This window comes from Ruditapes philippinarum, unplaced genomic scaffold, assembly GCF_026571515.1.
Source record: "Ruditapes philippinarum isolate M1 unplaced genomic scaffold, ASM2657151v2 ctg504_1_1_1_1, whole genome shotgun sequence".
Lineage (NCBI taxonomy): Eukaryota > Metazoa > Mollusca > Bivalvia > Venerida > Veneridae > Ruditapes > Ruditapes philippinarum.
This window is the reverse complement of record NW_026866357.1, coordinates 228,123-254,570: the sequence shown is the minus strand read 5'-3', so window position 1 is coordinate 254,570 and position 26,448 is coordinate 228,123. Positions and strand designations below refer to the sequence as shown.

Genomic DNA, 26,448 nt, shown 5'->3' with positions numbered 1-26,448 from the left:
TAAGACGTCAAAAGACAAATTAAAAAAGCAGGCAACATATCCTAAGGGTGATTATACAGTATTCAAGTAGGAATACTGGAACCACCCAAGTTGAAAATGGCCAAAAAGAAGAAACTAAAAGTACCACATAACATGTGTACACAACAGGGATTAGAGTGTACGCAGGGCAGGTTTTAAATGTCTCGTGCATTGTGCCCATTACATGATAACATTGACTGCTATAAAGATAAATTAATCGACTGTAAATTAAAAGGGTATAAACCTATATTGGTTCCATTAGTCTATGGTTGATTCCCGAAAAAGTGTAACACAGAATATCTATGATATTAATATACATGAATAATGTGTGTAAACAGAATTAAATGTTCCGGAACAAAATATTATTTTGCTATATCAAGTAGGGTTTTATCCGTTTAGCAATGACTTTGTGCATGTGCCACATGTTCGTGAAGTTGGCAGCCTAGCAACCTAGCAGCCCAGCAGCCTGAAGTTGGCAGCCTAGCAGCCTAGCAGCCTAAAGAAAACTAAGAATAGTACAAACATGAAATCGTCGGATATGAATCGGAAGCACATACCTAGACCATTGCACGTCTTATTTCAGTATCGCGATCTTTATTTTTTTAAATATTGAACTTTGTTTTTTTTTTATTTTGACGCTTCGAAATTTTGTGAAGTAAGCAGTCTAGCAGCCTGGCAGCCTAAAGAAAACTAAGGAAAATACAAACATGTAAACCGTCGGAAATGAGTCGATAGCACATACTTAGACTATTCCACGTCTTTTTTTAGTATCGCGAACTTTATTTTTTTAAATATTGAACTTTGTTTGTTTTTTTTTTTTGGGTTTTTTTTTTACACTTCGAAATTTGTGAAGTTAGCAGCCTAGCAGCCTGGCAGCCTAGCAGCCTAGCAGCCTGGCAGCCTAGCAGCCTAAAGAAAACTATAAGGACAATACAAACATGTAAACCGTCGGAAATGAGTCGATAGCACATACTTAGACTATTCCACGTCTTTTTACAGCATCGCGAACTTTATTTTTTTAAATATTGAACTTTGTTTGTTTTTTTTTTTTTTTGTTTTTTTTTTTTTTTTTGACACTTCGAAATTTGTGAAGTTAGCAGCCTAGCAGCCTAGCAGCCTGGCAAGCCTAACAGCCTAAAGAAAACTAAGGACAATACAAACATATTTTTCATTCTGACGCTTTGAAATTTGGGGATTACACATGTTTTCGAATAAGGTAGGAAGTAGTCTTAATCTTAACATTTTCGCGGCTTATAATGTCGCTGTCTATGGACAATAAGCGACGTCATGTGACTTATTTATGATATGCTATTTTGTATGTATATGTTTATAATGAAGTTGACGATGTTCAACGCATATTAATTTTAGGTCCGTAAAGATAAATCGGTTGAAATGTAAAGAGATATACAATGCATATGTTTAAACGAACACATTAATGAACATAAAAATTATCTGAACTTAAGAACAATACCCATTTGATCAATAGCCGCGATACTAAAAAAAGACGTGGATTAGTCTAAGTATGTGCTACCGACTAATTTCCGACGGTTTTCATGTTTGTATTATCCTTTGGTTTTCTTTAGACTGCTAGGCTGCTAGGCTGTCAGGCTGCTAGGCTGCTAACTTCACAAATTTCGAAGAGTAAAAAAAACAAAGTTCAATATTAAAAAAAATAAAGTTCGCGATACTGAAAAAAGACGTAGAATAGTCTAAGAATGTGCTACCGACTCATTTCCGACTTTTACATGTTTGTATTGTCCTAAGTTTTCTTTAGGCTGCTAGGCTGCCAGGCTGCTAGGCTGCAAGGCTGCTAGGCTGCTAACTTCACAAATTTTGAAGTGTAAAAAAACCCAAAAAAACAAACAAAGTTCAATATTTAAAAAAATAAAGTTTGCGATACTGAAAAAAGGCGTGGAATAGTCTAAGTATGTGCTACCGACTCATTTTCGACGGTTTACATGTTTGTATTTTCCTTAGTTTTCTTTAGGCTGCTAGGCTGCTAGGCTGCTAGGCTGCCAGGCTGCTAGGCTGCTAGGCTGCTAACTTCACAAATTTCGAAGCGTCAAAATAAAAAAAAAACAAAGTTCAATATTTATAAAAATAAAGATCGCGATACTGAAATAAGACGTGCAATGATCTAAGTATGTGCTTCCGATTCATATCCGACGATTTCATGTATGTACTATTCTTAGTTTTCTGTAGGCTGCTAGGCTGCCAGGGTGCTAGGCTGCCAGGCTGCTAGGCTGCTAGGCTGCCAACTTCACGAACATCATGTGCCACTCCCTTTGAGGCAATTTATTGCCATTTTATATTTCATACAAGCATTTTTGGAAGCATTCTTTTATGAATTTTGCATCAGATATAGATCTATAGCTTTATACACTTTAATGGAAAAAATATGATACTTTGCTTATGAGCTGAATAAACTCTTCTTTGTGAGAACGTGGAAAGATATATTTTATATTATGTACAGTATTGTCGTCTGGTTAATGGTTCGAAGTTTCCTTTTTACATTCAAGAGAAAATGCAAACACTTATTTATGACGTCTTTCACTAAAACCGCTGACAACGTTTCCTGATTTATATCGATCTCTGTAGATAAAAGTTAAGAAATGCAGGCATCGCCATTTCCTGAAGCTTTAATTGACCATTTTTCTCACTTTTATGTATCTTGCATATCTTTGATTAACTGACAGTTAAGATTGTTTTAATTAAAGCACATGTTTGTTAAGCACATTTGCTACTCTAAGAAATGTTTGATTAGATGTAAACATCATTTAATACTTGCTGAACTTCACAAACGTTCGTTAACCTAAGGTCTATGACATGAGTACATATACATGTAGCGATAAAAGGTGTGCCATGTACCTGACTGATCCAGGGGAATAGCCTTATTTGAACAGCCGACGTGCATACAGAGCTCCAAAGGAGTTAAAATCTAAAAAAATGGTATATTTGTCATAATAATTATCAAATTTATGAATTAGACAATAAAACTTAATTTAAGCTCCTTTTAGAACAAAATTCATTGTCTTTAACATACACTTATGGACGTTGAACTATGATTAAAAACACAAAAAAAAACTGAAATTAAGTTTTATTGGATTTAAATGTTAAGTATATATGCTAGAATTGGCAAACACTTTATTTGGATTTTAACGCTTTTAGAGCTCCAGATCCCAAGTGACTATGTCGACTTGGGCTTCAGTAAAAATACTTTGGTTTCCGTTAGAACATACCAGTGTTAAATACTCATATGTGAATAGCATTTACCTGAAATCAAATGAATTTTTTTTTTTTAATTTCAATCTTTTTTTTTTTTAAAATCTTAAAAAGACTGCATCAAATTATATATTACCTTGTAGCCTTACACATTATATTACATTATATTAGTTGAATAATGTTATCAGCACATACATTACTTATATAATCTAGTCGTTATGGTTCAAATAGAATACAAAAAGAATGAACGTTTTTATATATAGTGTAGTTGACATGATATTGAAGATGAATATCATTTTGTTTTGCTATGCACTTGTTACAATGACCTACGAAAAAAATGCATTAAGAGATTTTACTACGTTAAACCAAGCATGTACAATTTTGTAGAATTACATATATATATTATAGTGATAAATTAGATTATTTTACGTAATCTAGCTTGTTATATTCGAAAAGCATTAGCTAAGAGGACGTCAGTTGCACATCGTTGAATCCTTATGTAATTTAACTTAGATAATTATTATGATTGCATAATTTGTAAAGTTAAAGAAATACGGAATACATCTTGCTTTGTTAACATTTCAATATGATTAAAGGTTGCGCAATTATAGATAAAGCAATAAAAATATCATGTATTGTGCTAACATTTGACTATGATATAATTCATATGATTATGTTACTTATATATTTTGAAATATTTGAATGATTGTACGGTGTATTTTCGTGTTTTCGCTTTGCGCCCCGCGTACTGAATATATGACACAAATCAGCCACCATAATACTCCACAAAGCCCCCTATAACAAACTTATAAAATGGATTGCTTAAATTAACTATTGAACAAATAGAAATGAGTATAGAAATGGAGTCTTCATTGCTTTTATTTAAAAATCTGAAACAAATGAAAGGAGGTAGAAATAGATAGATAGACAGATGTTCATTATTTCCTCCATTTAGAAGAGCATATCATATTTACAAACATTGTATAATCGTGACATATATTTACATATATAACAGTAATATGATATTGACATTGTTACAAATACAAAAACTGTACAATTATACATTCTATAATCGTATTAGGTTTTAAAAAACGCAATTACATGTATTACAAACGCATGATGTTAACAAAATGCATTGCATTTGTACGGTGGCATAGAGGGGACATCAAAAATAGTTTATCTATCACGTGCGCACACGACAGCTACTACGTGCACGCGATAACTACTACGTGCACGCGATAGCTACTACGTGCGCACGCGATAGCCCCTAGATATATTTCTGAAGGCCCCTTTATGCTATCGTACATTTGTTACCATTTAAATGTTACAAAGTGTTTTTGTTTTTTTGTTTTTTTTGTTTGGTTTTTGTTTTTGATGGCGCTCCGTGGAGCAAAAATACGACATGGCACAAATCAGCATCCACAATACTCGGCAAAGCCGCCTTTACACAAATTAAATAGCTTAAATTAACTGTTGCACAAATAGAATTATGAACTTACTGATTTTATTTAAAAGCTGAAATAAATAAAGGGAGGTAACTACGATGGAATTATTCTATTAACACAATGAATTAACTCCCATTTTCTCTTTGGCCGGAAAGTTTCCTTTATTTATCAACTGATACCAGATAAAAATGTTCAGATCATCCGCAATTAGCCTCAGGTCACCTGTGAATGATTGTTTCCTTTGATACTCACACATGGTTGTCAGGAAAAGGATTATTTTGTATGATCTGGAAACGAAATTTACAGCTACTCATGCAAATTGTTGGTTAATATCTTCTTTTGCGATAGTTACGCCCTGAGAAAAAACCAGTGAACCCAAAATCTGGATTTCAGTACACAGAATAAACGCCTCTCCCAAGCTACCATTTGGACATAATTATTTGTATTTATTCACTTCAAATGAAATATTAATATGTTCTTTTTTTGTAAGAAACCCTGTTTTTTAATAAGCTTTTGCTATTGGTTAAGCGCATTTTTTTAAAAAAAAAATTTTCTTTTTCTTTTTTACATGTAAATTGCCTACAAAACCTTTTCGTCTCTCAACCAGTAATTTCCTGATATTGACTATATATCTTCTCCTCATGAACAGCGGTGGAGAGCCTCAAATTAATTGCCGTTAAGAAATCGTCTCTTAAAAAAAGTACCAGGTCAGGGATTCAAATCGCGTACCAAGGTTTGGCGGAGCTATGTGGTTTTGACTATGTCTATTAAAGTGGAGCGGAGTAGAATATAATGAGAAAGAATTAAACCCGCCGCGCGGGACACACACTATTATTTTGACTTCAACCGTAGAGTAAACTTTTTAAATAGTTAATAGTGTACTTTTAAAATAATATATGAACTCGATAATAGGCGGATTATCATTTATTGTGTGGGATTTTTTATTCAGCATTCGAGAACCGTTTTCACCACATCCTTCTTCTATCGGATGAAATAAGAGTAAAATCTACTTTGGATGCTTGTTAAATTTTGCACTTTTGGTCAACTAATAAAAGTGCGATAAAGTTACTAAGTGTTTATTATAATAATTAATTGTTCTAAAAATAACCTCTATAACCAAATGTATTACACGTAAGAACCAGTTTTTTTCAAACCATTCAATAGCTAACAAATAAATAACACCTATATTAATATTAACCCGTTATTTTAACTCCTCGTTTTTTTCAACATTTAAAACTGAAGCGTTTCAATGCCCTCTGCCAAGAAGAAACAATTGGGGGATAATAAATTTGTAAAATTTCGTAAGCCTTTCGGCAAACCCGGGATTTGGGTTACGCATTCGAGTGGACGTCGTTTTTATTCGGGATCAAGTAATAGTAGGACGAAGTCTTAGATTTTTTTGTCTAAATTGTCCGGTGGCAAGTCAAATCAATAAAGCTCTTGAAACAGTAGGGGAAAACACGATAAATTTCTGCTGTAAATAATGAAGTTGTTTATTTTGTGTCTTCTGTGTGGAATTTCCCAGGCGGCCGAATGTAAGTGTTAATCCGTTATTCTATAGATATGTTGAGCTTTTGTTTTATTTTGGGTACTGGATTTTTTTTAATATATATAATCTGAAAATCCAATTAGGAATTTAATTGCAAATATACATGGTGTATATACATGTATATGGGTAACGAAATGAACCCGAAAAATTCCAGATTACGATAAAATAATTTACATGAAGAATACATGATGTTGTATTGCTGATAACAAAAAAAAAAGTTTGATAAATTTCATAATAATCCGATTAGCTTTTATTTGTTTATATTGATAAATAACTGCATAATGTACCGTTTTTAACATGACCGTCACCTTAACACGTATAATTTAAATGAAAAGTACGAAAAAATTCTATTATCTAACAATTTGTCGTACTGTGGGTAACTAACCGATTTTTTTTCAGTTATAATTGATTGTGCTATGTAAATTGATTTCCGGTTAAATCGAATTTTAATGAATTAGTTGTTTGAATTTAGTCGTAATCATGGACAGAGCTGCATTACTGGTACGTACTGCAGTAAGTTTGCAAATACCAAGTTTGCAAGTAAGTTTGAGTACTGGTACTGATACTGAATTACTCTTATAAAATGTTGCTACTACTGGTACTGGTACTGCATTACTGTCTTAAAAAGTGGTACTGCTACTGCATTACAATGCAGTACTTTTGTTTTGATGGACATGTCATCAGTTTTTAGCTCGACTTTTCTATGAAAAGGGGAGCTATCCTACTCGCCCCGGCGTCGGCGTCGGCGTCGGCGTCGGCGTTGGCGTCACACCTTGGTTAAGTTTTTCGTACCACCCCACTTTATTTCAGAAGTATTACAAGTATGGCTTTGAAACTTACCATACTTGTTCACCATCATAACCTCCATCTACAGACAAGAGTACATAACTCTGTCAAGGTTTTTGACAGAATTATGGCCCTTTTTTGACTTAGAAAGTGTATTGAGCTTGGTTAAGTTTTTTGTGTACCACCTCACTTTATTTCAAAACCATTGGAGGTATTGCTTTGAAACTGACCATACTTGTTTAACATCACGACCTTCATCAACAGACAAGAGGACATAACTCTGTCAAGGTTTTTGACAGAATTATGCCCCTTTTTGACTTAGAAAATACATTGAATATGGGTAAAATCCACTTATTGCCTTAACCCTTTGAGATATTGCTTTGAAACTTTTAATGCTATTTCACATCATTACCCCCATCTGTACGCAAGAGAAGGTAACTCTGTCAAGGATTTGTTTTAAAAATTAAGGCCTTTTATCGACTTAGAATCTTGGTTAAGTTTTTAGTACCAGTCCACTTTTTGACTGAACTGTTTGAGATATTAATTTGAAAGTTGGAATACTTGTTTACAATCATGATTCCCAAACATGTCCAGGAGAAGGTAATTCTGTCAAAGATTTTATTTGAATTATGGCCCTTAACTGTCAATGTTTTGTATTATAGGCAAGCACTAAAAAACTTAAAAAATCTAAAAAAATTCATTCCTATCCACTTGTTCACTTTACCATAAATTATGTCATATAAACATTGCTGTAATATTCAAGGGTATCAAACAACTAGTTTTTTTTTCTTTCTTACCAGCCCTCTTTTGACTTAAACATTTCAAACTTTGCTGCAGTGTTCAAGGGTATCACACAATTCAGTAAATAATTCTTCACTAAATATCTTAATGCTCATGGCCATTGTTCACTTTAAAAATACAGAGATTCTTGTATTGCCTTTTACTGCAAAAACTTTTTTTATTGGCAAGCAATAAAAAAGTCGAGCGCGCTGTCTTACGGACAGCTCTTGTTCTCTTTGTGTTTACTAGTAAAAAGAGAGCAAGATAAACACTAATAAAGTGCTTACATTCTAAATAATACTATTTCATCATAAAAAGTTGTTATTTACTATGGTATAAGCTGAACAGAAGAATGAAAGGCAACAAAAGACTGTTGTGTTTTAAATGAAAGACAATTGCATCGTATTACAGTTGACTTGTTACTAAACAATTAGATATGACATGGATGGATTTTTATGTTGTAAATATTGGTTGTAAAAAGTATGGCAAAGTATGTAAAGTATTGTAAAAATGTAATTTTAGCTTTTAAAGTAAATAATAACTGAATAATGTTTGCATTTTTTTTAAATCTGAAGTGTACACATTGTTTAAAAAAATGTATCATTAAAATATGTAAATATACGTGCTAGTTTTGTTTGACAGAGTGTATTTATTCAAACTATCGTACTGGTACTGATACTTAATTACTTCCTAGACAGTTTGTATGTTTTGGATAGGCTAGAAAATTAAAGATATTTCAATCATTTACAAATCGATACATTGAATTATATAATAAATGCAGTTGTATTGTTTCTGTGTATTTTTACATAAGTCAAAATATTACTAGATGATTTCATCCTTTATAAATGACATTTTTAGTGAAAAATAAACCATCAAAATGTTCTAAAATTTCCAGTGACTTGTATTTGTCTCGTCTGCTGTCTTGTACAATTGGCATCCAGGTACGCATTTATGTTGGCGGGGTTCGGGCGCAAACTATAGTTTGGCCGTACTCAATGCGCTGCGCATGACCAAACAAGAGTGTCTGGTAAAAGCTAAAGCAAATTCGTGACATCAAAATAGTCGAAGCACAATCGGTCATTTCCGTTAGTCTTCGGATAAGGACCTCAAACACAAAAGTAAGGATACGGTATTTCGGTCAAACCTTGCTAGGAAAACTTTTCATGTAAACAAATAGTACCTAAATGCTGGTAGTTGTTGACTAAGTTTACTCCAATATATCGAGTAAGAGTTCAAATTAAGTCTTTATAGGTATAAAATAGTACAATATTTATATTATGCTTGTTGAAACCGAAAATACAAAATGTCTACCGGTTGACATATATCGGATTTAGATTCTACAACAGTTGGCATTTTATATAGTCATAATTTTACCGATTCGGGAATAGATTTTATTTTTCTTTAGATGTCAAAACATTAGTTATACATTATCAAAGATTGAACTGTCTGTTTTTGTTTACATCTAAAACCATTGGTAAAAACTATTTTCAATCCGCATTAATAATAACCAAGATGTTCCGATTGGGCTAAGCATTTTAAGTTTTGTGTTGTCTAATCGAGGTGCTGAAACCATAGTTAGCACCCGAAACACTGCCATAATTGACTTTTGTACGTTTGTTACGATTATAACAGAATTTTGATTATAAACATATGAATTTAGCAGGCAACATTATTAAGTGAACGAATGCCTTCGGCTAGACTGACTTTCGACTTCTAACAAGACATACATGTATGTTTATAAAAGAAAACCAAGTGCCGTCTGCTGCAGAAATCACGAGTGAAAAACATCCACATAGGATGGTCAAAACACTAGCACAGCTGTTTTTCTGGGTCAAAGACAACATATTAGTTAAAACAAGTAATTTGAAACGTACATTCGTTCGTATTATTGTTAAACGGAGTTAAAATTCAGTATGAAACAAAATCATTGCCTTTTTAGGAGATTTGTGGTTCGAGCGCTTATTGAAACATGAAAAAACCTTTATTATTTTATGGCGAAACGATTCATTTTACGCTCCGAAATAAATTCTTTTCCTTTATTAGTTAATAGATAAATAAAAACACACACATTTCACCTTTGTGCCACCGTAAAGATTTCATTAGAGGATATTAATTTTTTATTCAAAAGTTCAAAGGTCAATGTCACACTCATTAAAATGGCATAGAATCAATATATTGCTAAGAGAGAGAATAAAGTCACAGTCGCAAGCCAAAAATGATGATAGATTTATAAAGAATAGACAAAGAAAGAAAACCTGTGAAGGGAATTTTCGTAAGTTTGCACCAATAAATAGATTCAGGATTGAACCAGTTGGGGGTTACCGTCCTTGTGGTTGAGTTATGTGTCCTTGAAAGAGTTTTGTTTATTTGCTTGTATTGCCAGGAGGTGTGCACCTCTTTTGGTCGATCTTAACGTATGACCTTCGCAATTAGGATAAAGGTTGCATTTTGAAAGTTTAGCTGTACGTGAAACCGAGAGCCTTAACAGCCATGGCAAAGAAAGAAAGAAAGAAAGAAAGAAAGAAAAAAGAAAGAAAGAGAGAAAGAAAGAAAGAAAGAAAGAAAGAAAGAAGGAAAGAAAGAAAGAAACATACACAAAACACACACAAAAATTGCTAATGACTTTTTGGTTAAAAAATGTGTATATTTTGATCCCAGGTTAAACCGATATTTTAACACGCATCAAATTCCGTTGTTTCTGTTTAGATAAAAAATATACAGTTTAGCGTGAAAATGTGTATCAGAAATAAACAACTTTGAGAAGGCGTAAATCACAATTAGCAGGAGAACGAATTCGCTCTGACATTAATCAGCACAGATAAAGATCAATACTTGTATAAGTGAATCAGTTGCATGTTTCCGGCCCTTTCCGTCAAACTTCGGAATTCCGATTACGAATGTTGTAAATCTTGCGTCAAATTGGAACTGCCCATTTTTAATATAAGGGACATTAGAGACTTATATCAAATGTTGGGACAAACCGTCGGTGAAAGGATTAGCTTGAATTTTTTTAACAGCCACTAGTACTAGGATGTGGTGTAATTCACTTTGATTAGGAATTATAGAGTATTGGTCACGATTTTCTAAGTATCAGGAACATTCTGTAATATTTTGTCGTGTATCTGGAACATTTTGTAATATATTGTCGTGTATCTGGAATATTCTGTAATATATTATCGTGTGTCAGGAACATTCTGTAATATATTGCCATGTATCAGGAACATTCTGTAATATATTGCTATGTGTCAGGAACATTCTGTAATATATTGTCATGTATCAGGAACATTCTGTAATATATTGTCATGTATCAGGAACATTCTGTAATATATTGCCATGTGTCAGGAACATTCTGTAATATATTGTCATGTATCAGGAACATTCTGTAGTATATTGCCATGTGTCAGGAACATTCTGTAATATATTGCCATGTGTCAGGAACATTCTGTAATATATTGTCATGTATCAGGAACATTCTGTAGTATATTGCCATGTGTCAGGAACATTCTGTAATATATTGTCATGTATCAGGAACATTCTGTAGTATATTGCCATGTGTCAGGAACATTCTGTAATATATTGTCATGTATCAGGAACATTCTGTAGTATATTGCCATGTGTCAGGAACATTCTGTAATATATTGCCATGTATCAGGAAACATTCTGTAATATATTGCCATGTGTCAGGAACATTCTGTAATATATTGCCATGTGTCAGGAACATTCTGTAATATATTGCCATGTGTCAGGAACATTCTGTAATATATTGCCATGTATCCAGGAACATTCTGTAATATATTGTCGTGTATCAGGAACATTCTGTAATATATTGTCGTGTATCAGGAACATTCTGTAATATATTGTCGTGTATCAGGAACATTCTGTAATATATTGTCGTGTATCAGGAACATTCTGTAATATATTGTCGTGTATCTGGAACATTCTGTAATATATTGTCGTGTATCTAGAACATTCTGTAATATATTGTCGTGTATCTGGAACATTCTGTAATATATTGTCGTGTATCAGGAACATTCTGCAATATTTTGTCGTGTATTTAGAACATTTTTTAATATATTGTCGTTTATCTGGAACATTCTGTAATATATTGCCATGTATCAGGAACATTCTGTAATATATTGTCATGTATCAGGAACATTCTGTAGTATATTGTCGTGTATCAGGAACATTCTGTTATATATTGTCGTGTATCTGGAACATTCTGTAATATATTGTCGTGTATCTAGAACATTCTGTAATATATTGTCGGGTATCTGGAACATTCTGTAATATATTGTCGTGTATCAGGAACATTCTGTAATATATTGTCGGGTATCTAGAACATTCTGTAATATATTGTCGGGTATCTGGAACATTCTGTAATATATTGTCGTGTATCAGGAACATTCTGCAATATTTTGTCGTGTATTTAGAACATTTTGTAATATATTGTCGTGTGTCAGGAACATTCTGTAATATATTGCCATGTATCAGGAACATTCTGTAATATATTGTCATGTATCAGGAACATTCTGTAGTATATTGTCGTGTATCAGGAACATTCTGTTATATATTGTCGTGTATCTGGAACATTCTGTAATATATTGTCGTGTATCTAGAACATTCTGTAATATATTGTCGGGTATCTGGAACATTCTGTAATATATTGTCGTGTATCAGGAACATTCTGCAATATTTTGTCGTGTATTTAGAACATTTTGTAATATATTGTCGTTTATCTGGAACATTCTGTAATATATTGTCGTGTATCAGGAACATTCTGCAATATTTTGTCGTGTATCAAGAACATTCCGCTTTATCATCATTATAAGTTCCTATTAGGACTATTGAAATGGACCTGTTACTGACGTTCTGACCGAACTTTAATTTTTGACCGTTTCAAAAATTTTACCCCAGAGAAAACCATTTTAGCGATTGGTCCCTCCACACAAACACACACGCTTTTTCATATAGTAATTTTAATGACCTACCGATCTACCGATGCCTTTTATCTTTTAGAAGGGAAACTACTAGAAATATTTGTTTGGCCTAAATATTGTCGAAAAAACTAAGATTTATGTGGCCCAAGTGCAATTAATTGAAACAGTGATTTGAAACGAAATGTTATCTGATATTGAAATTGTGTTGATATTATATTTCAATAATGTGAAACTCTTTTTTTTAAGATCATTCATATGACAAAATCTTAAGTAGTCAATTATTATAAAGAATAAATGGGAAATATTACACAACTATTCGATCCAGTTAAGATTTGATTACTACCATGCACCAATATTGACATAAATATCTACAAGTGACCAAAAAAAGGGCTTATTCATCGTGACTTACGCATATCGTAAAATCAGGCAAATTTTTAAGTCTAAATTAGTTTGACACTGGTTTGAACTCGGCAAAGTCGAGAGATTTTAAATACTTTTTGAGCGTCTCTAATTGTCCGTGTGGATTTGATACTTTTTCAGCTATTCAGTGTATTTATATACATTTATTGAATCACTCTCGACCCCCATCACCAGCTTTATAGGTAGAGATCATTCGTTTAAATGTAAATTAAATCATGCATGAAAGTTGAATGACATATAATGTTTGAATTAAGGTCTATAGATGCTTATTCATTGCTATTCATAAAACTGATGCTTCATTTTTCATAACATATACGATCGTTTTTGTATGCTTATAATAAATTAACAAGGCCCTGATGATTTTGATTACGGGGACTTTGGTGTTGTTTTTTTTCAAAGCCCTTATAAAGACACCGCCCTATGTAGACACTTAGATATTAAAGTCCAAACGATTTGGACACATCCCCGGCAATTAAGGCGCCAATAGAAAAACCACTGCAATGGCACGGCATTTCAGACAGCCAAGAGGGTAAAGTCGACTTATTTTCCTCGCTTTTCCCCGGGGGTTGTACCTTCCTTACAAATGACTGGTGAATGTCTTGGAACCATATTCGGAGCCCAAACTTCTCTTTTCCGAAGCATGCCGGAAATGGCCGAAATTTTTTCAAAGAATCAAACTTCGGATAAGTTATAATTGATAATAGCCGAAATGTTCCGATCATAGAGACAGAACAACAATTTTCTTTAGAACCATATTCGGAACAACTTGCGATTACCCAAAATCCATTTCACCGAAACATGAAGATTATTAAGATTTTGTTCGTGCGTGTTTTTAGAATGTATTTTTCTGTTATCATTAACCCTTTCAGTAACGTTGCCTAAATTTAAAACAAGTACACTTTTCAAAGTCAAAAAAGTGACCCATCCAATGGTATATAGTGCGTGAATAGGTGAAAGTGAAAAGAAGTCTACATTTTGCCATAATTGCTTTCAATTTTATAATTTACTTCGCATGAACGGTAGATAATTCGTATGGCCCAATGAAATTTATGTATATATACATTGGAATTTACCAGTAGGGTTCAATGTATGATAAATGGTGGGGCAAACTTTTTACATTATCGGCAGATTTATCTTTTATCCTTATCATTTTTCAATATCAACTGTTTGAGTCAATCACCATTAAAACATGGGATTATTTTTTAAATATTAAGTTAATTCAGCCCAACTTGCCAATGAAAAAATGAACATAATATCACTTTACACTGTCCATTGTTATTCTCAATTTTATTTTCATAGAAATGGGACGAATATTGTCTGAGCCTGCAATTATACAGTTGTACATGAATGTTGAAATATGCCTGTTATAACGCAGCCCTGTATGACAGGCGGATTTGTTTTGTTGTTTTTCATTCGATGAGGATATACCAGCGTCACGTGACTGTATCATAACAAAATTTAATCTTTTAAATTGCCAAAATGACCCACATTTTGCGTCACAAAAATTCCTTAAGAAACCTGATACAAAGAAATTGTAAAAAAACAACCCAATCTCTTAAAACGGAAGATAAAGGTAAACCCTTTAATAGACCATTGTACCGGGTAATATTAGCCCATAATTTCTATGGAACGCCACTGGCACAAACAAGTCTTGCGGTTATTATGCTAAGTATATATCAGACTTAAGTTAAGCTGTTCGGGTGGTTGGTTTAATCCTTGTTTAACACACTTAAAAAATTACAAATATATTTTTTATCATATATTGTAATATATCAATATTTGTATTTTTGCGGATTTACGACAACATGTTTTATAAAATTTTCACGCTTGATTGGGTGGATTTTTAAAATATCGCAAATCGAATATTGTCGCCTGCTGATGTCGCCCCAGAAACTAATAGCCCAATTTTAGATAATTATCATTCGTGAATTAAATTAACCTAAAAGTGTATAGATAATCGAGTTCTTTTCAATTTCTATAAGTAAGTTATCGCTTATGCGATCTATTTGAAGTGTATGGAAAATCTGCAAAGTTTTTATTACTTTTTAATTTACAAGCAAGGGAGGTAATCATAAATTACATCAATATTTAGAGTGATGAAGACTTTTCAAAATAAACTGACTGTCACACTAGCATGAATATTCAATTACTTCATAATGTAAAAAAACATTTTTATCAATGAAGTTTTTATTTTCTGTGTAAATTGAATTTATGAAGCGCAAAATCCGTGCTATATCCGCTCGAAACTCCTTAGAAGTTACAGTCAATGAAATACCTTATAAAGTGGCTATAAATCAAGATTTATTACAATAGTATTGTATTAAATGTGTGCATATTTAAATGTTTTCTTGTATTTATTACATAAATTATTTACAAAGGACAAGATTGTTATGTAAAATGTTATCTTTATAATTTGATACGTTGCACCTTTTGTACCAACTTGTTCTCATTATTTAAATTATAGCAAATTATTACTACGCAGCTTTTTTGTGATCTGCAGATAACCATTGTATAAATGAACGGCCCGTGTTGTATTTTTATTCCATGAATGTTTCATAATTAAATATGAGATAAAATGAAGAGTCCCCTCATTTTAGCTACTAACAGATATATAAAATGCTTCCTGGGGAAAAACAATCGGTACTTCTTTCGGAAAATGAAATCACGAGCATTTCTGAATGTTTGAACACGCGGTTTCACTTTACAAAAAATACCGAGTTTTTCGGATGAAACAATTTTGTGTTTGGGTTACACTAAGTTCCGTGGTGATCGGCTCCGTGTGAAATAAAATAGTCCGTTATAAAAACAAATACTAACTCGATTGATTATCTGTCTCGCGCGGCAAATTACAAAAGATCAAAGTGGTAAAGGCACCGTGGTCATGGCATAAACAAATGTGTTATATAACCAGGTTTAAATTTGAACGAAATGAAAACTTTGTCAAATGACTCAAATATTTATATTAGAAAGATAAATGGGATTCGAAAATAGTTTCTCCCTTTACACTAATAAATCTATATTTTTCCCAGCGCCATAAAGAATTGCGTTGGTAATTTGATATACATATTGAATGTAAAATAAAACACCCATAATGTCATTGACTCTTCAAAAACTATTATGTAAATATTACAGTGAAAATAAAAAATAGTTAAAGCACCCGCATGAATAATATCTTTTGTAAGGTTCAGTAACTTTTGAAAAATAACCATGATGTTTATGTTTATTAAAAAGGTAAGAATTGACATACGAAAAATTAATAGTAGACTAAAATGTTTTTGCACCTATTCAAATTTTATCAATCATTAAACATAGCTATACGAAAGTTTTATCTGTGATGGCAAATTAGTAAAATGGCGATTGGAATGAAGCGAAATTTTATTTGATGTATGTTGCAGCAATAATATGCAAAAAATAAATGAAAAGTTCCCCTCGTATAATTTTCGTAGGAGAGTTAGTATAATTAACATTCTCCCGAAGCAGACGACACTGCTCCTAAACATTCGTTTTTGATAATATTTAACATGAATATTTGCAGCTGAAAATGTTTTCTTTTTTCTATCAATATTTGTATGCGAACAATTTCAACTGATAATAGTCTCTTTTGCTCTTTATTTACTAAATTTATTCTTTTTCGCCATTTCTCTGCCAAATAGTCTTTCTAATTGCTAATATGTTACCCCTTTCGCTCTTTTTTGTTCAAGTTCTAAAATGTAAAGAAGATACAGCAATCGAAACATCTCGGCTATTATCAGTCCTTATCCAAAGAGTGACGGAAAAGGCCGAAGACGAACTTTTCCTGTCCTGCTTGACTTCAAAAATCTCCAGTTACACGTGAAGTTTTTAGAAGGTGTAAAAATATTTGTTTATTTGTAAAAGATAAACCTTCGAACTCTTCGTAATAGTTCTAATGTAAAGCTTTCTGTGCCCTCTTATTTCGCTCGAATTACGATGTACTTTACCTTTAACTTAACATTCTCAGCCGGCTTTTGGTGCAATCACCATGGATACCATTGTGCGTCCACCGGAAGTCATCTTAATTTCCGCTATTTCCGCTTTCATGAATTACAGAAAATGCTTCCTGTGCGCTCGACAAAAAAGAACGTAGGTTTCATTAAAATGATTTTAAAGGTCAGTGTGAGAAGAAAATTTGGGCTAGACCTTTTACCCTGGCATCTAAGTATCCCTTTGTTTTTACATAGTAAGTCTGAGAATTTTTTCCCTCAAAACAGTGATATGAACCTAAAAGCTAAATTGTGTTTGACTGTATAATGTGTTTGTTGCCAATAAAACTTAATTGATAATATCCTTTTTGTAGCATACTTTGATATAGCTGTAAAGATTGTTGATTATTTATTTATTAATTTTTTCAATTCGTTACCATGGTAGCTAAATACGTAAGCTGGTAAAGTCTCATTTTGGTATTTTTTTGTACAATTTTCATGGGTTTGATGCAAGTTTTTTAAGGATTTCAGTTTATGTCTGTGAGTTATTCAGAAAAAAAAACACCAGTGAATGGAAGATATCTAGTTCTACTGATGTACCTGGCATTGAACCTGCTTGAGTCTGACTGATGGTAGAGAGTCGCCAAACACAAGTGTCTTCAGTGGATTAACTAGTAAACATAAACATCATGTTTTCTTAAGAAAGGTACAAGTTATAATACATAGTAATAGTCTCCCGAGAAAAGGTGCACTTAATTTGAAGTTGCTCAGGTTCTTTGTTATCACAAAACACGGTACACATTGAATTTTATTGGCAAGCAAGACATGGTACATATTGCAAGACAGAGTACACATTGACTTTTATAGGCTAACAAGAGATGGTACACATTGAATTTTATTGGCTAGCAAGACACGGTACACATTGACTTGTATTGGCTAGCAAGACACAGTACACATTGAATTTCATTGGCTAGCAAGACATGGTACACTTTGACTTTTATTGGCTAGCCAGAGATGGTACACATTGAATTTTATTGGTTAGCAATGACATGGTACACATTGACTTTTATTGGCTAGCAAGACACGGTACACATTGACTTTTATTGGCTAGCAAGAGATGGTTCACATTGAATTTCATTGGCCAGCAAGAGATGGTACTCATTGACTTTTATTGGCTAGCAAGACATGGTACACATTGAATTTTATTGACTAGCAAAACATGGTACACATTGAATTTTATTGGCTATCAAGACATTACACGTGAATTTTATTGGCTAGCAAGACACGGTACACATTGAAGTTTATTGGCTAGCAGGATACGGTGCATATAGAATTCTATTTCTAAGTACATATTGAATTTCATTGGCTTGCTAGACAAACCATACATTTTTCCTGTTTTTGTACACCATGAACCGTTTAGGTTGGATATTGAAAAACGGGGGTTTTCTGGGAATAAGAAACATATACTGCACGATATTATTTGGCCTAAATGTTTTGATATAAATCATAAACGTGCACCTGTCAAGTCCTCTCTAAGTATGCTCGAAAATACGATATTTCTGCATCTCTCTGTTATATAATTGATTAATCATGCAATAAACATGCCAGTAAACAAAATATTATCGAAAATAATCCACTCGAGAATATATTTGTTTTATATTAAAGCTAGATTATAGGATAAGTGGCACTCTTTCTTAAGAAAAACGATTCCGTCGCCCATAGTGAAACTTTAATACGTTATGTGTAACGCACTTTCAATCCCTTTTTAGCTCGACTATACGAAGTATATGGATAGCTGTCCTACTCGCCCGGCGTCGGCGTCGGCGTCCACGTCCAGATTTCAGATTAAAGTTTTGTTGCAGTAAAATATTTTTCACTATAACTTTGTCATTTCTTAAGGTATCAACTTCAAACTTCAAATATATGTTCCTTATCATCAACCACATCTTATGTGACAAGGTTCATAACTCTAGCACCAATATTTTCAGATCTATCTCCCCTTGAACTTAGAATTTTCCTTAAAAAATACTATTATTTACTGAAACTTTTTTTTCTTTAAGGGATCACCCTCATACTTCAAGTAAATGTACCTTATCATCATCCCCATCTTATGTGACAAGGTTCATAACTCTAGCACCAATATTTTTAAGAGTTATCTCCCCTTGAACTTAGAATTTTCCATAAAAAATATTATGTTTTACTGTTATTTCTTTATTTCTTAAGGGATCACCCTCATACTTCAAATATATGTACCTTATCATCATCCCCATCCTATGTGACAAGGTTCGTAACTCTAGCACAAATAATTTCAGATTTATCTCCCCTTGAACTTAGAATTTTCCTCAAAAAATATTATTTTTTACTGTAACTTATTTATTATGCCCCCATTTCGAAGAAAAGGGGGTATATTGCTTTGCACTTGTCGGTCCGTCGGTCCGTCGGTCTGTCGGTCCGTCGGTCCGTAGACCAAATGGTTTCCGAGTGATAACTAAAGAACCCATAGGCCTAGGAACTTCAAACTTGGTATGGTGATTGGTCATGACCAGTAGATGACCCCTTTTGATTTTGGGGTCAAGGGGTCAAAGGTCAAGGTCACATTGACCTTGTAAGCAAAAACGGTTTCCGATCAATAACTAAAGAACCTTAAGGCCTAGGAACTTCAAACTTGGTATGGTGATTGGTTATATCCAGCAGATGACCCCTATTGATTTTGGGGTTAAGGGGTCAAAGGTCAAGGTCACATTGACCTTGTAGGTAAAAACGGTTTCCGATCAATAACGAAAGAACCCTTAGGCCGAGGGACTTCAAACTTGATATGGTGATTGGTCATGATCAGTAGATGACCCCTATTGATTTTGGGGTTAAGGGGTCAAAGGTCATGGTCACATTGACCTCTCAGGTAAAAACGGTTTCCGATCAATAACTAAAGAACCCTTAGGCCTAGGAACTTCAAACTTGGTATGGTGATTGGTCATGACCAGCAGATGACCCCTATTGATATTGGGGTCAAGGGGTCAAAGGGCAAGGTCACATTGACCTTGTAGGTAAAAATGCTTTCCAATCAATAACGAAAGAACCCTTAGGCCTAGGAACTTCAAACTTGGTATGGTATTTGGTCATGACCAGCAGATGACCTATTGATTTTGGGGTCAAGGGGTCAAAGGTCAAGGTCACATTGACCTTGTAGTTAAAAACGGTTTCCGATCAATAAACTAAAAACGCTTAGGCCTAGGAACTTCAAACTTTGTATGATGATTGGTCTTGACCAGCAGATGACCCATATTGAGTTTTGGGTCAAGGGGTCAAAGGTCAAGGTCACATTGACCTTGTAAGTAAAAACGGTTTCTGATCAATAACTAAAGAACGCTTAGGCCTAGGAACTTCAAACTTGGTATGGTGATTTGTCATGACCAGCAGATTACCCCTATTGATTTTGGGATCAAGGGGTCAAAGGTCAAGGTCACATTGACATTGTAAGTAAAAACGGTTTCCGATCAATAACTAAAGAACCCTTAGGCCTAGGAACTTAAAACTTGGTATGGTGATTGGTCATGACCAGCAGATGACCTATTGATTTTGGGGTCAAAGGTCAAGGTCACATTGACCTTGTAGGTAAAAACGGTTTCCGATCAATTAACTAAAAACGCTTAGGCCTAGGAACTTCAAACTTTGTATGATGATTGGTCGTGACCAGCAGATGACCCCTATTGAGTTTTGGGTCAAGGGGTCAAAGGTTAAGGTCATGACCAGTAGATACTTGATAACCCTTATTAATTGTTTGATCACTGGGTCAGAAGTCATGCAAAATAACCTTATCACATGACTAATTGGCTGCTGATAGGGGGCATACATGTTTTACAAACATATCTTGTTTCTAAAGGGATCAACTTCATACTTCAAATATATGTACCTTATCATCATCCATATCTTATGTGACAAGGTTCATAACTCTAGCACCAATTTTGCAAGAATTATCTTCCCATAAACTTAGATTTTTTTACTAGAAAAATGTTATTTTTTACTATAACACTTTTAGTTTTAAAAGTATCTACTTCAAACTTCAAATACTTATTCCTTATCATCAATTACATTTTATGTGACAATGTTCATAACTCTTGAAGCAATTTTCACAGATTTATCTCTCTTTGAACTATTATAACTTCTTTACTTTTTAAGGTATCTACTTCAAACTTCAAATATATATTTCTTATCATAACACACATGTTGTGTGACAAGGTCCATAACTCTAGCGTGACTATTTCTAGAATTATTTCCCTTGATCTTGGAATTTAAGTTAACAAATGTTATTTTGTTACTATAACTTAATACATAATAATACATAATTGATTTTTCTTTCATAGTTTTGTCCTCCTTACTGCGTCCAGTATTTTATTAGTCGAGCTTGGCTGTCTCCTGTGACAGTTCTTGTTGAAAATAAAATAACATGACATAAGCCCATGCCATTTACTACAAATTGGTTTTTATCGTATGAATTTAATACATTACACGTGTTTACTATTAAAGATAAATAGATAAAATAAGAAATGATAAAGAACGACAACACTAGTGTAAAAATGAATTCCTATTTAGTTTCAATAGTATTTTATCTTTGATGAAGCAAATAAATAGAAATTTCCGTATAACCCTTTTAAATCTTTGTTCTATTTTTTCTTCTTCTGATGGGTTTTAAAATTTAAAATTTCGGACTTCCCCTCCCGAATCTTATGTTGTACTTTGCACTAAATTGCTATTGAAATGAATCGTAATTGTCTTAATATCTTTAAATTACCAAAACGCTCGATTCCAAGGAGATATGCTATGTTTATCAAATGTTAGCTCGCTAAAGGTATTAGAGGTTAGAAGGTCTTTATTAGACTGATCAGGATCCATGCTGTTCGCTTACAAACCCTATTACAATTAGAGAAACTAATAGCGACCAGCATGGATCCTGATCAGACTGCTGGTCTGGATCCATGCTGGTCGCAAACACACTATGTTGGTTTTGTAATGACGCGACTCAAATCACTTATTTTTACACCCAGCAAGTATCTTTGAAAAGTAAAAAAAACATCTGTTTTAGAGTAACCGGAGAATGTGTATTAAATTTTTAGAATTAAAAATACGGGAAATATAGTGAAGCAAAATAAATTGTTATGATAAACGAAATGCAGATCCTGTTAACAAAAATAGATAAGAAAACCGCACTTTCTGCATTGTTAACGTAATATAAAATGCACTCCAAGATTTTATGTAAATATTGTTTGTAACACACATTTTATATTGCAATTTTGTAGCAGTAATAAAAATATGAGGATCGTAAAATCAGTTCTAAGTCTTTTCATAGAATAGAAACTATAGTAAAACCTGTGTTTTAATGCCAAAGAAAAGCTGCAATTAAATGCCACTCTTTGATAATCCTGCATATGAAGAAGTCACCTCTAAATAGAGTTTATTCCAGACAGACGTTACCACACATTTCATTGACCAATTGTAATGTATTTTGTGCTTTGAATGCTATTGCAATGGTTGTAATAATCAATCTTGCACAAAACAATATACTGTTCCAAAATGAAAAAGGTTTCAAAATGCATCATTTATTTTTCCTAATTAAGCAATTTCATGACACTGGGCAAGTTACCTTTCTTCCAAAATGTCTATCAAAAGGCCCGAGTTATCATATAATGTACACGTTTAATGAAAACTAAAATATATCCAATTTTAATATGGCCTTCCACAGAAGAAAAGAAATTAAATTATTTATGATAACAATAGCAATAACAATAACTGCATCAATAACTGCAACTGCAGTAGTAAATGAGCAATGCTTTGAGAAGGATTAGCTTAACTTGTTTTTAGCTCGACTATTCGAAGAATATAACAGCTATTGTAGTCGCCCCGGCGTCGGCGTCAGCGTCCGCGTCGGCATCTGCGTTGGTTAAAGTTTTTTGTAAATTCAAATATCTCAATTATTGCTTGAGATATTCAATTGAAACTTACAATAGTTATTTATAGTAACAATGTACATCAGATTGACAAGTAGGATAACTCTGCCTACAATATTTACAGAATAATGCCCCTTTTTAACTTAGAAATTTTGGTTAAAGTTTTTTGTAAAGTCAAGTATCTCAATTATTGCTTCAGATATTCAATTGAAACTTACAGTACCTATTTATAGTAACGATGTACATCAGATTGACAAGTTTGATAACTCATCCTACAATATTTACAGAATTATGCCCCTTTTTAACTTAGAAATTTTGGTTAAAGTTTTTTTGTAAAGTCAAATATCTCAATTATTACTTGAGATATTCAATTGAAATTTACAAAACTGTTTTCATAGTAACAATGTACATTAGTTTGCAAAATTGCATAACTCTGCCTGCAATATTTGCAGAATTATTTGCCCCTTTGAAACTTAGACTTTTTGGTTAAAGGTTTAAGGTCTTCAAAGATATTTAATTGAAACTTTACACATGTACTTAGGGTCATAAATGGAGAGTCATAATTGTATGTCACTGACCAAGTTCCATAACTCTACTTGCATTAAGACTGATTCATCTTCCGATTTCTATTTAGTCTCTTGGTTAATGTTTACATGCAAGTTTTACATATCTCAATAACTGTTAAAGATATTTATTCAAAACTTCACACATGCATTTAGAATCATAATTGTAGGTTACTGACTAAGATCCATAATTCTATCTTGCAATTAGGCTGATTTTCTCCCCCTTTTCAACTTAGAAATGCATTGTAAAGTTTTGCTTGAAAGCTCTTATCTCCATAACTACTGAAGAGTCTGTGGCTTTTTGGGACATTTTAATGTATTCATAATAATAAAGCAGTGATTTACTTGATAAAACATCTTAATAACAAGCATTTGTACCTTTTCGGTCAAGTTTATGTATTCAAAGGTCATTAGCATTATTATACTCAAGAAATCATGACAATTTTTGAATAGTCGAGCCAATACTTTCCTCCGACAATTCTTGTTTATTTGTCAAACTTAAAATTTATATACTTAAGGTTTCGCCCTACATATTTATATCGCCTTACAATTTATGCACAAGAAACAAATTAAAGTGTAGAAAGCTATAAATTTGCAGACAAATGATTGTTTGGATTTTTTTTTGAAAATGAAATAAAATACCCAAAATGTTTTGTATGAAATAGATATGGTCGTAAATTGCATTAAAAGGCCAATGACACCACGCAAAATTATTGCTAAACGGACAAAACATTACTTAAAATAGCATAATAATATTTTGTTTTCCGTAACCTTTTTTATTCTGTTTATGTGTGTAAAGAGATAATTTATGTTATAACTTATTAGATTTCAAGAATCGGCCATAACAATATGAAAGCAATATAATTTTACTGTTGATAAATTTTATAAATATTTCATTTAAATATAGGCAATATAACCTTTAAAGGGTGCATTGAATATTTATGCAAATTTCTCATTGTGTGACGTTAGTTTTTGCTGGGTTGGGAACTGGGCGGTGCCAGTTAAATGTTAGTAAAAATTTAGGTAACTGAAAGTGAATGTTCATTGATGGGGTTTAAAAGATAGTTTCCTAAGTAAGTGTAGATAAATATGGTTTAATAAATTCAATATCTTTTCATAACATAACACTTCAAATGAATGATTACTGTATAATATAAAAACCGGACAAAATTCATTTTCATGTTTGCAGTCACAACGTGACAAAAACCGAATTTTAAACTGCATAACAAACCCACAAAAAAAGAAAAGAAAATAGGCCGGGAGTTTTCTTTTTTGGTAAATGACTTTGGTTTGTATTCAAATTTTTAAGGGAACTTTCCCGGGTGAATGGGACCGGTGAAAATATTACCAGTTTTAGGCTCGTCTGTTTCGAAAGAAAAAATATCGCGTGCAATCGTCGCCATTTCAAAAAAAAAACAACAAATTAAAAAAAGAGAAAAAACCTTTGAAAACTTGTTTGTTAATAAGATGCAGTTTGTAAGACAAGGGGTTTTTTATTTCCTTAAAGATATGGCCTATTCTCGATCCGATTGAAAAGCCCCCCCTCCTTTTTTACTAAGATTTTGAAACTTTTTATATTAACATGAAAAAAAACTTGAAAGGTTTCGAATTGTTTATGCTGACAAGGCACTTAAAATTAGAAGAGGAAAGTTTTTTTAAAATAGAGCGCTTAAATGAATATGTCAATTATCAGAAATTGTTGTATTACAGCCGGGTCTAGTTAGTTTTATCTGCGCTTTTTTTTTTTTTGTTTTTTATTTTTATTTGTTGTTTTTTTATTTTTCTGTTGTGTATTTGTTTTTTATTTTGTTTTTTGTTATTTTTATGTTTTATTTTATATTTGTATTTTTAGTTTCTTTGATTTTTATTAATATATTTTTTTTATGTTTTATTTTTAATTTTTTTTAATTGTTTATTTTTTTAGTCTATTTTTTTTAATTTTTTTTTTTTTCTTTTTTTTTTGGTTGTATAGTTATTTTTTTTTTATTTTTTTTTTTTTTTTATAAAGTTTTGATATTATTTTTTTTTGTATGTTTTGTTTTGTTTATTTTACAATCCTGATATTTTTTTATTTTTTATATTCATTTCTTTATTTTTTTTAATTTTTTTCTTTTGATTTTTTTTTTTGTATTTTTTTTTATTATTGCCCTATGTTTCTATTTTTTGTGGTTTTTCGTTTAGGTAATTGAATTTTTTTTTTTTTAGTTTTATTTTTTTTTATTTTATTGTTTTTTTTGGGGCAAATAAAATTGTTTATTAAGTATCAATTTAGCAAAGGACATTTTCCTCAAAGCAATATGTTGAGAAGTTATGTCCCTTTCTTACTTAATATTTATATACAAGGGCTGTCAGTAAAGGACATCGCGCTGCGTGATAATTAAAAAAACGCTTGGATAGTGTAGAATTTCATAAAGGGCCATTAATCATTCAAAATCCATGTTAAAGTTATGGGACTTAAACAGAGACCACCAAGTATGCTCCCAATCAAGTGTATTAAGCTTCACCACTTTCCCTTTAGTAGTTTAGGAGATACCAACTTACCTACGAACACAAAAACTTAACTAGTTGTTTTGGCAACGCCGGCCGATCCCCGGAACACCTTTAAGTACAATAGCTTTCTTCATTTTTTTTCAATAGTTCAAGCTTAAATGAGCAGCGTCACGACAAAACCAAACAATAATTGGGTTTGCGACCCAGCATGGAAATCCAACCAAAAACCTGCACATCCGGCTGAGTCTGATCAGGAATCCATTACTGGTTTCGCTATCAGTTTTTTTCTACTTGTAATAGGGTTTGTAAGCGAACAGCATGGATCCTGATCAGACTGCGCGGGTGTGCAGGCTGG

The 26,448-nt window shown here is 32.6% G+C and overlaps 1 protein-coding gene across 1 annotated transcript in view; it reads left to right on the top strand.

Annotated features, from left to right (window-relative positions):
• Positions 1-6,116: 6,116 nt before the first annotated feature.
• LOC132732270 (uncharacterized) overlaps positions 6,117-26,448 on the top strand; it is a 62,649-nt gene continuing 42,317 nt past the window's right edge. The window contains exon 1 of the mRNA XM_060718661.1: positions 6,117-6,220. Within this exon, the coding sequence (XP_060574644.1) occupies positions 6,169-6,220 (52 nt within the window). The 5' untranslated portion in view covers positions 6,117-6,168. The remainder of the gene's footprint in view (positions 6,221-26,448) is intronic.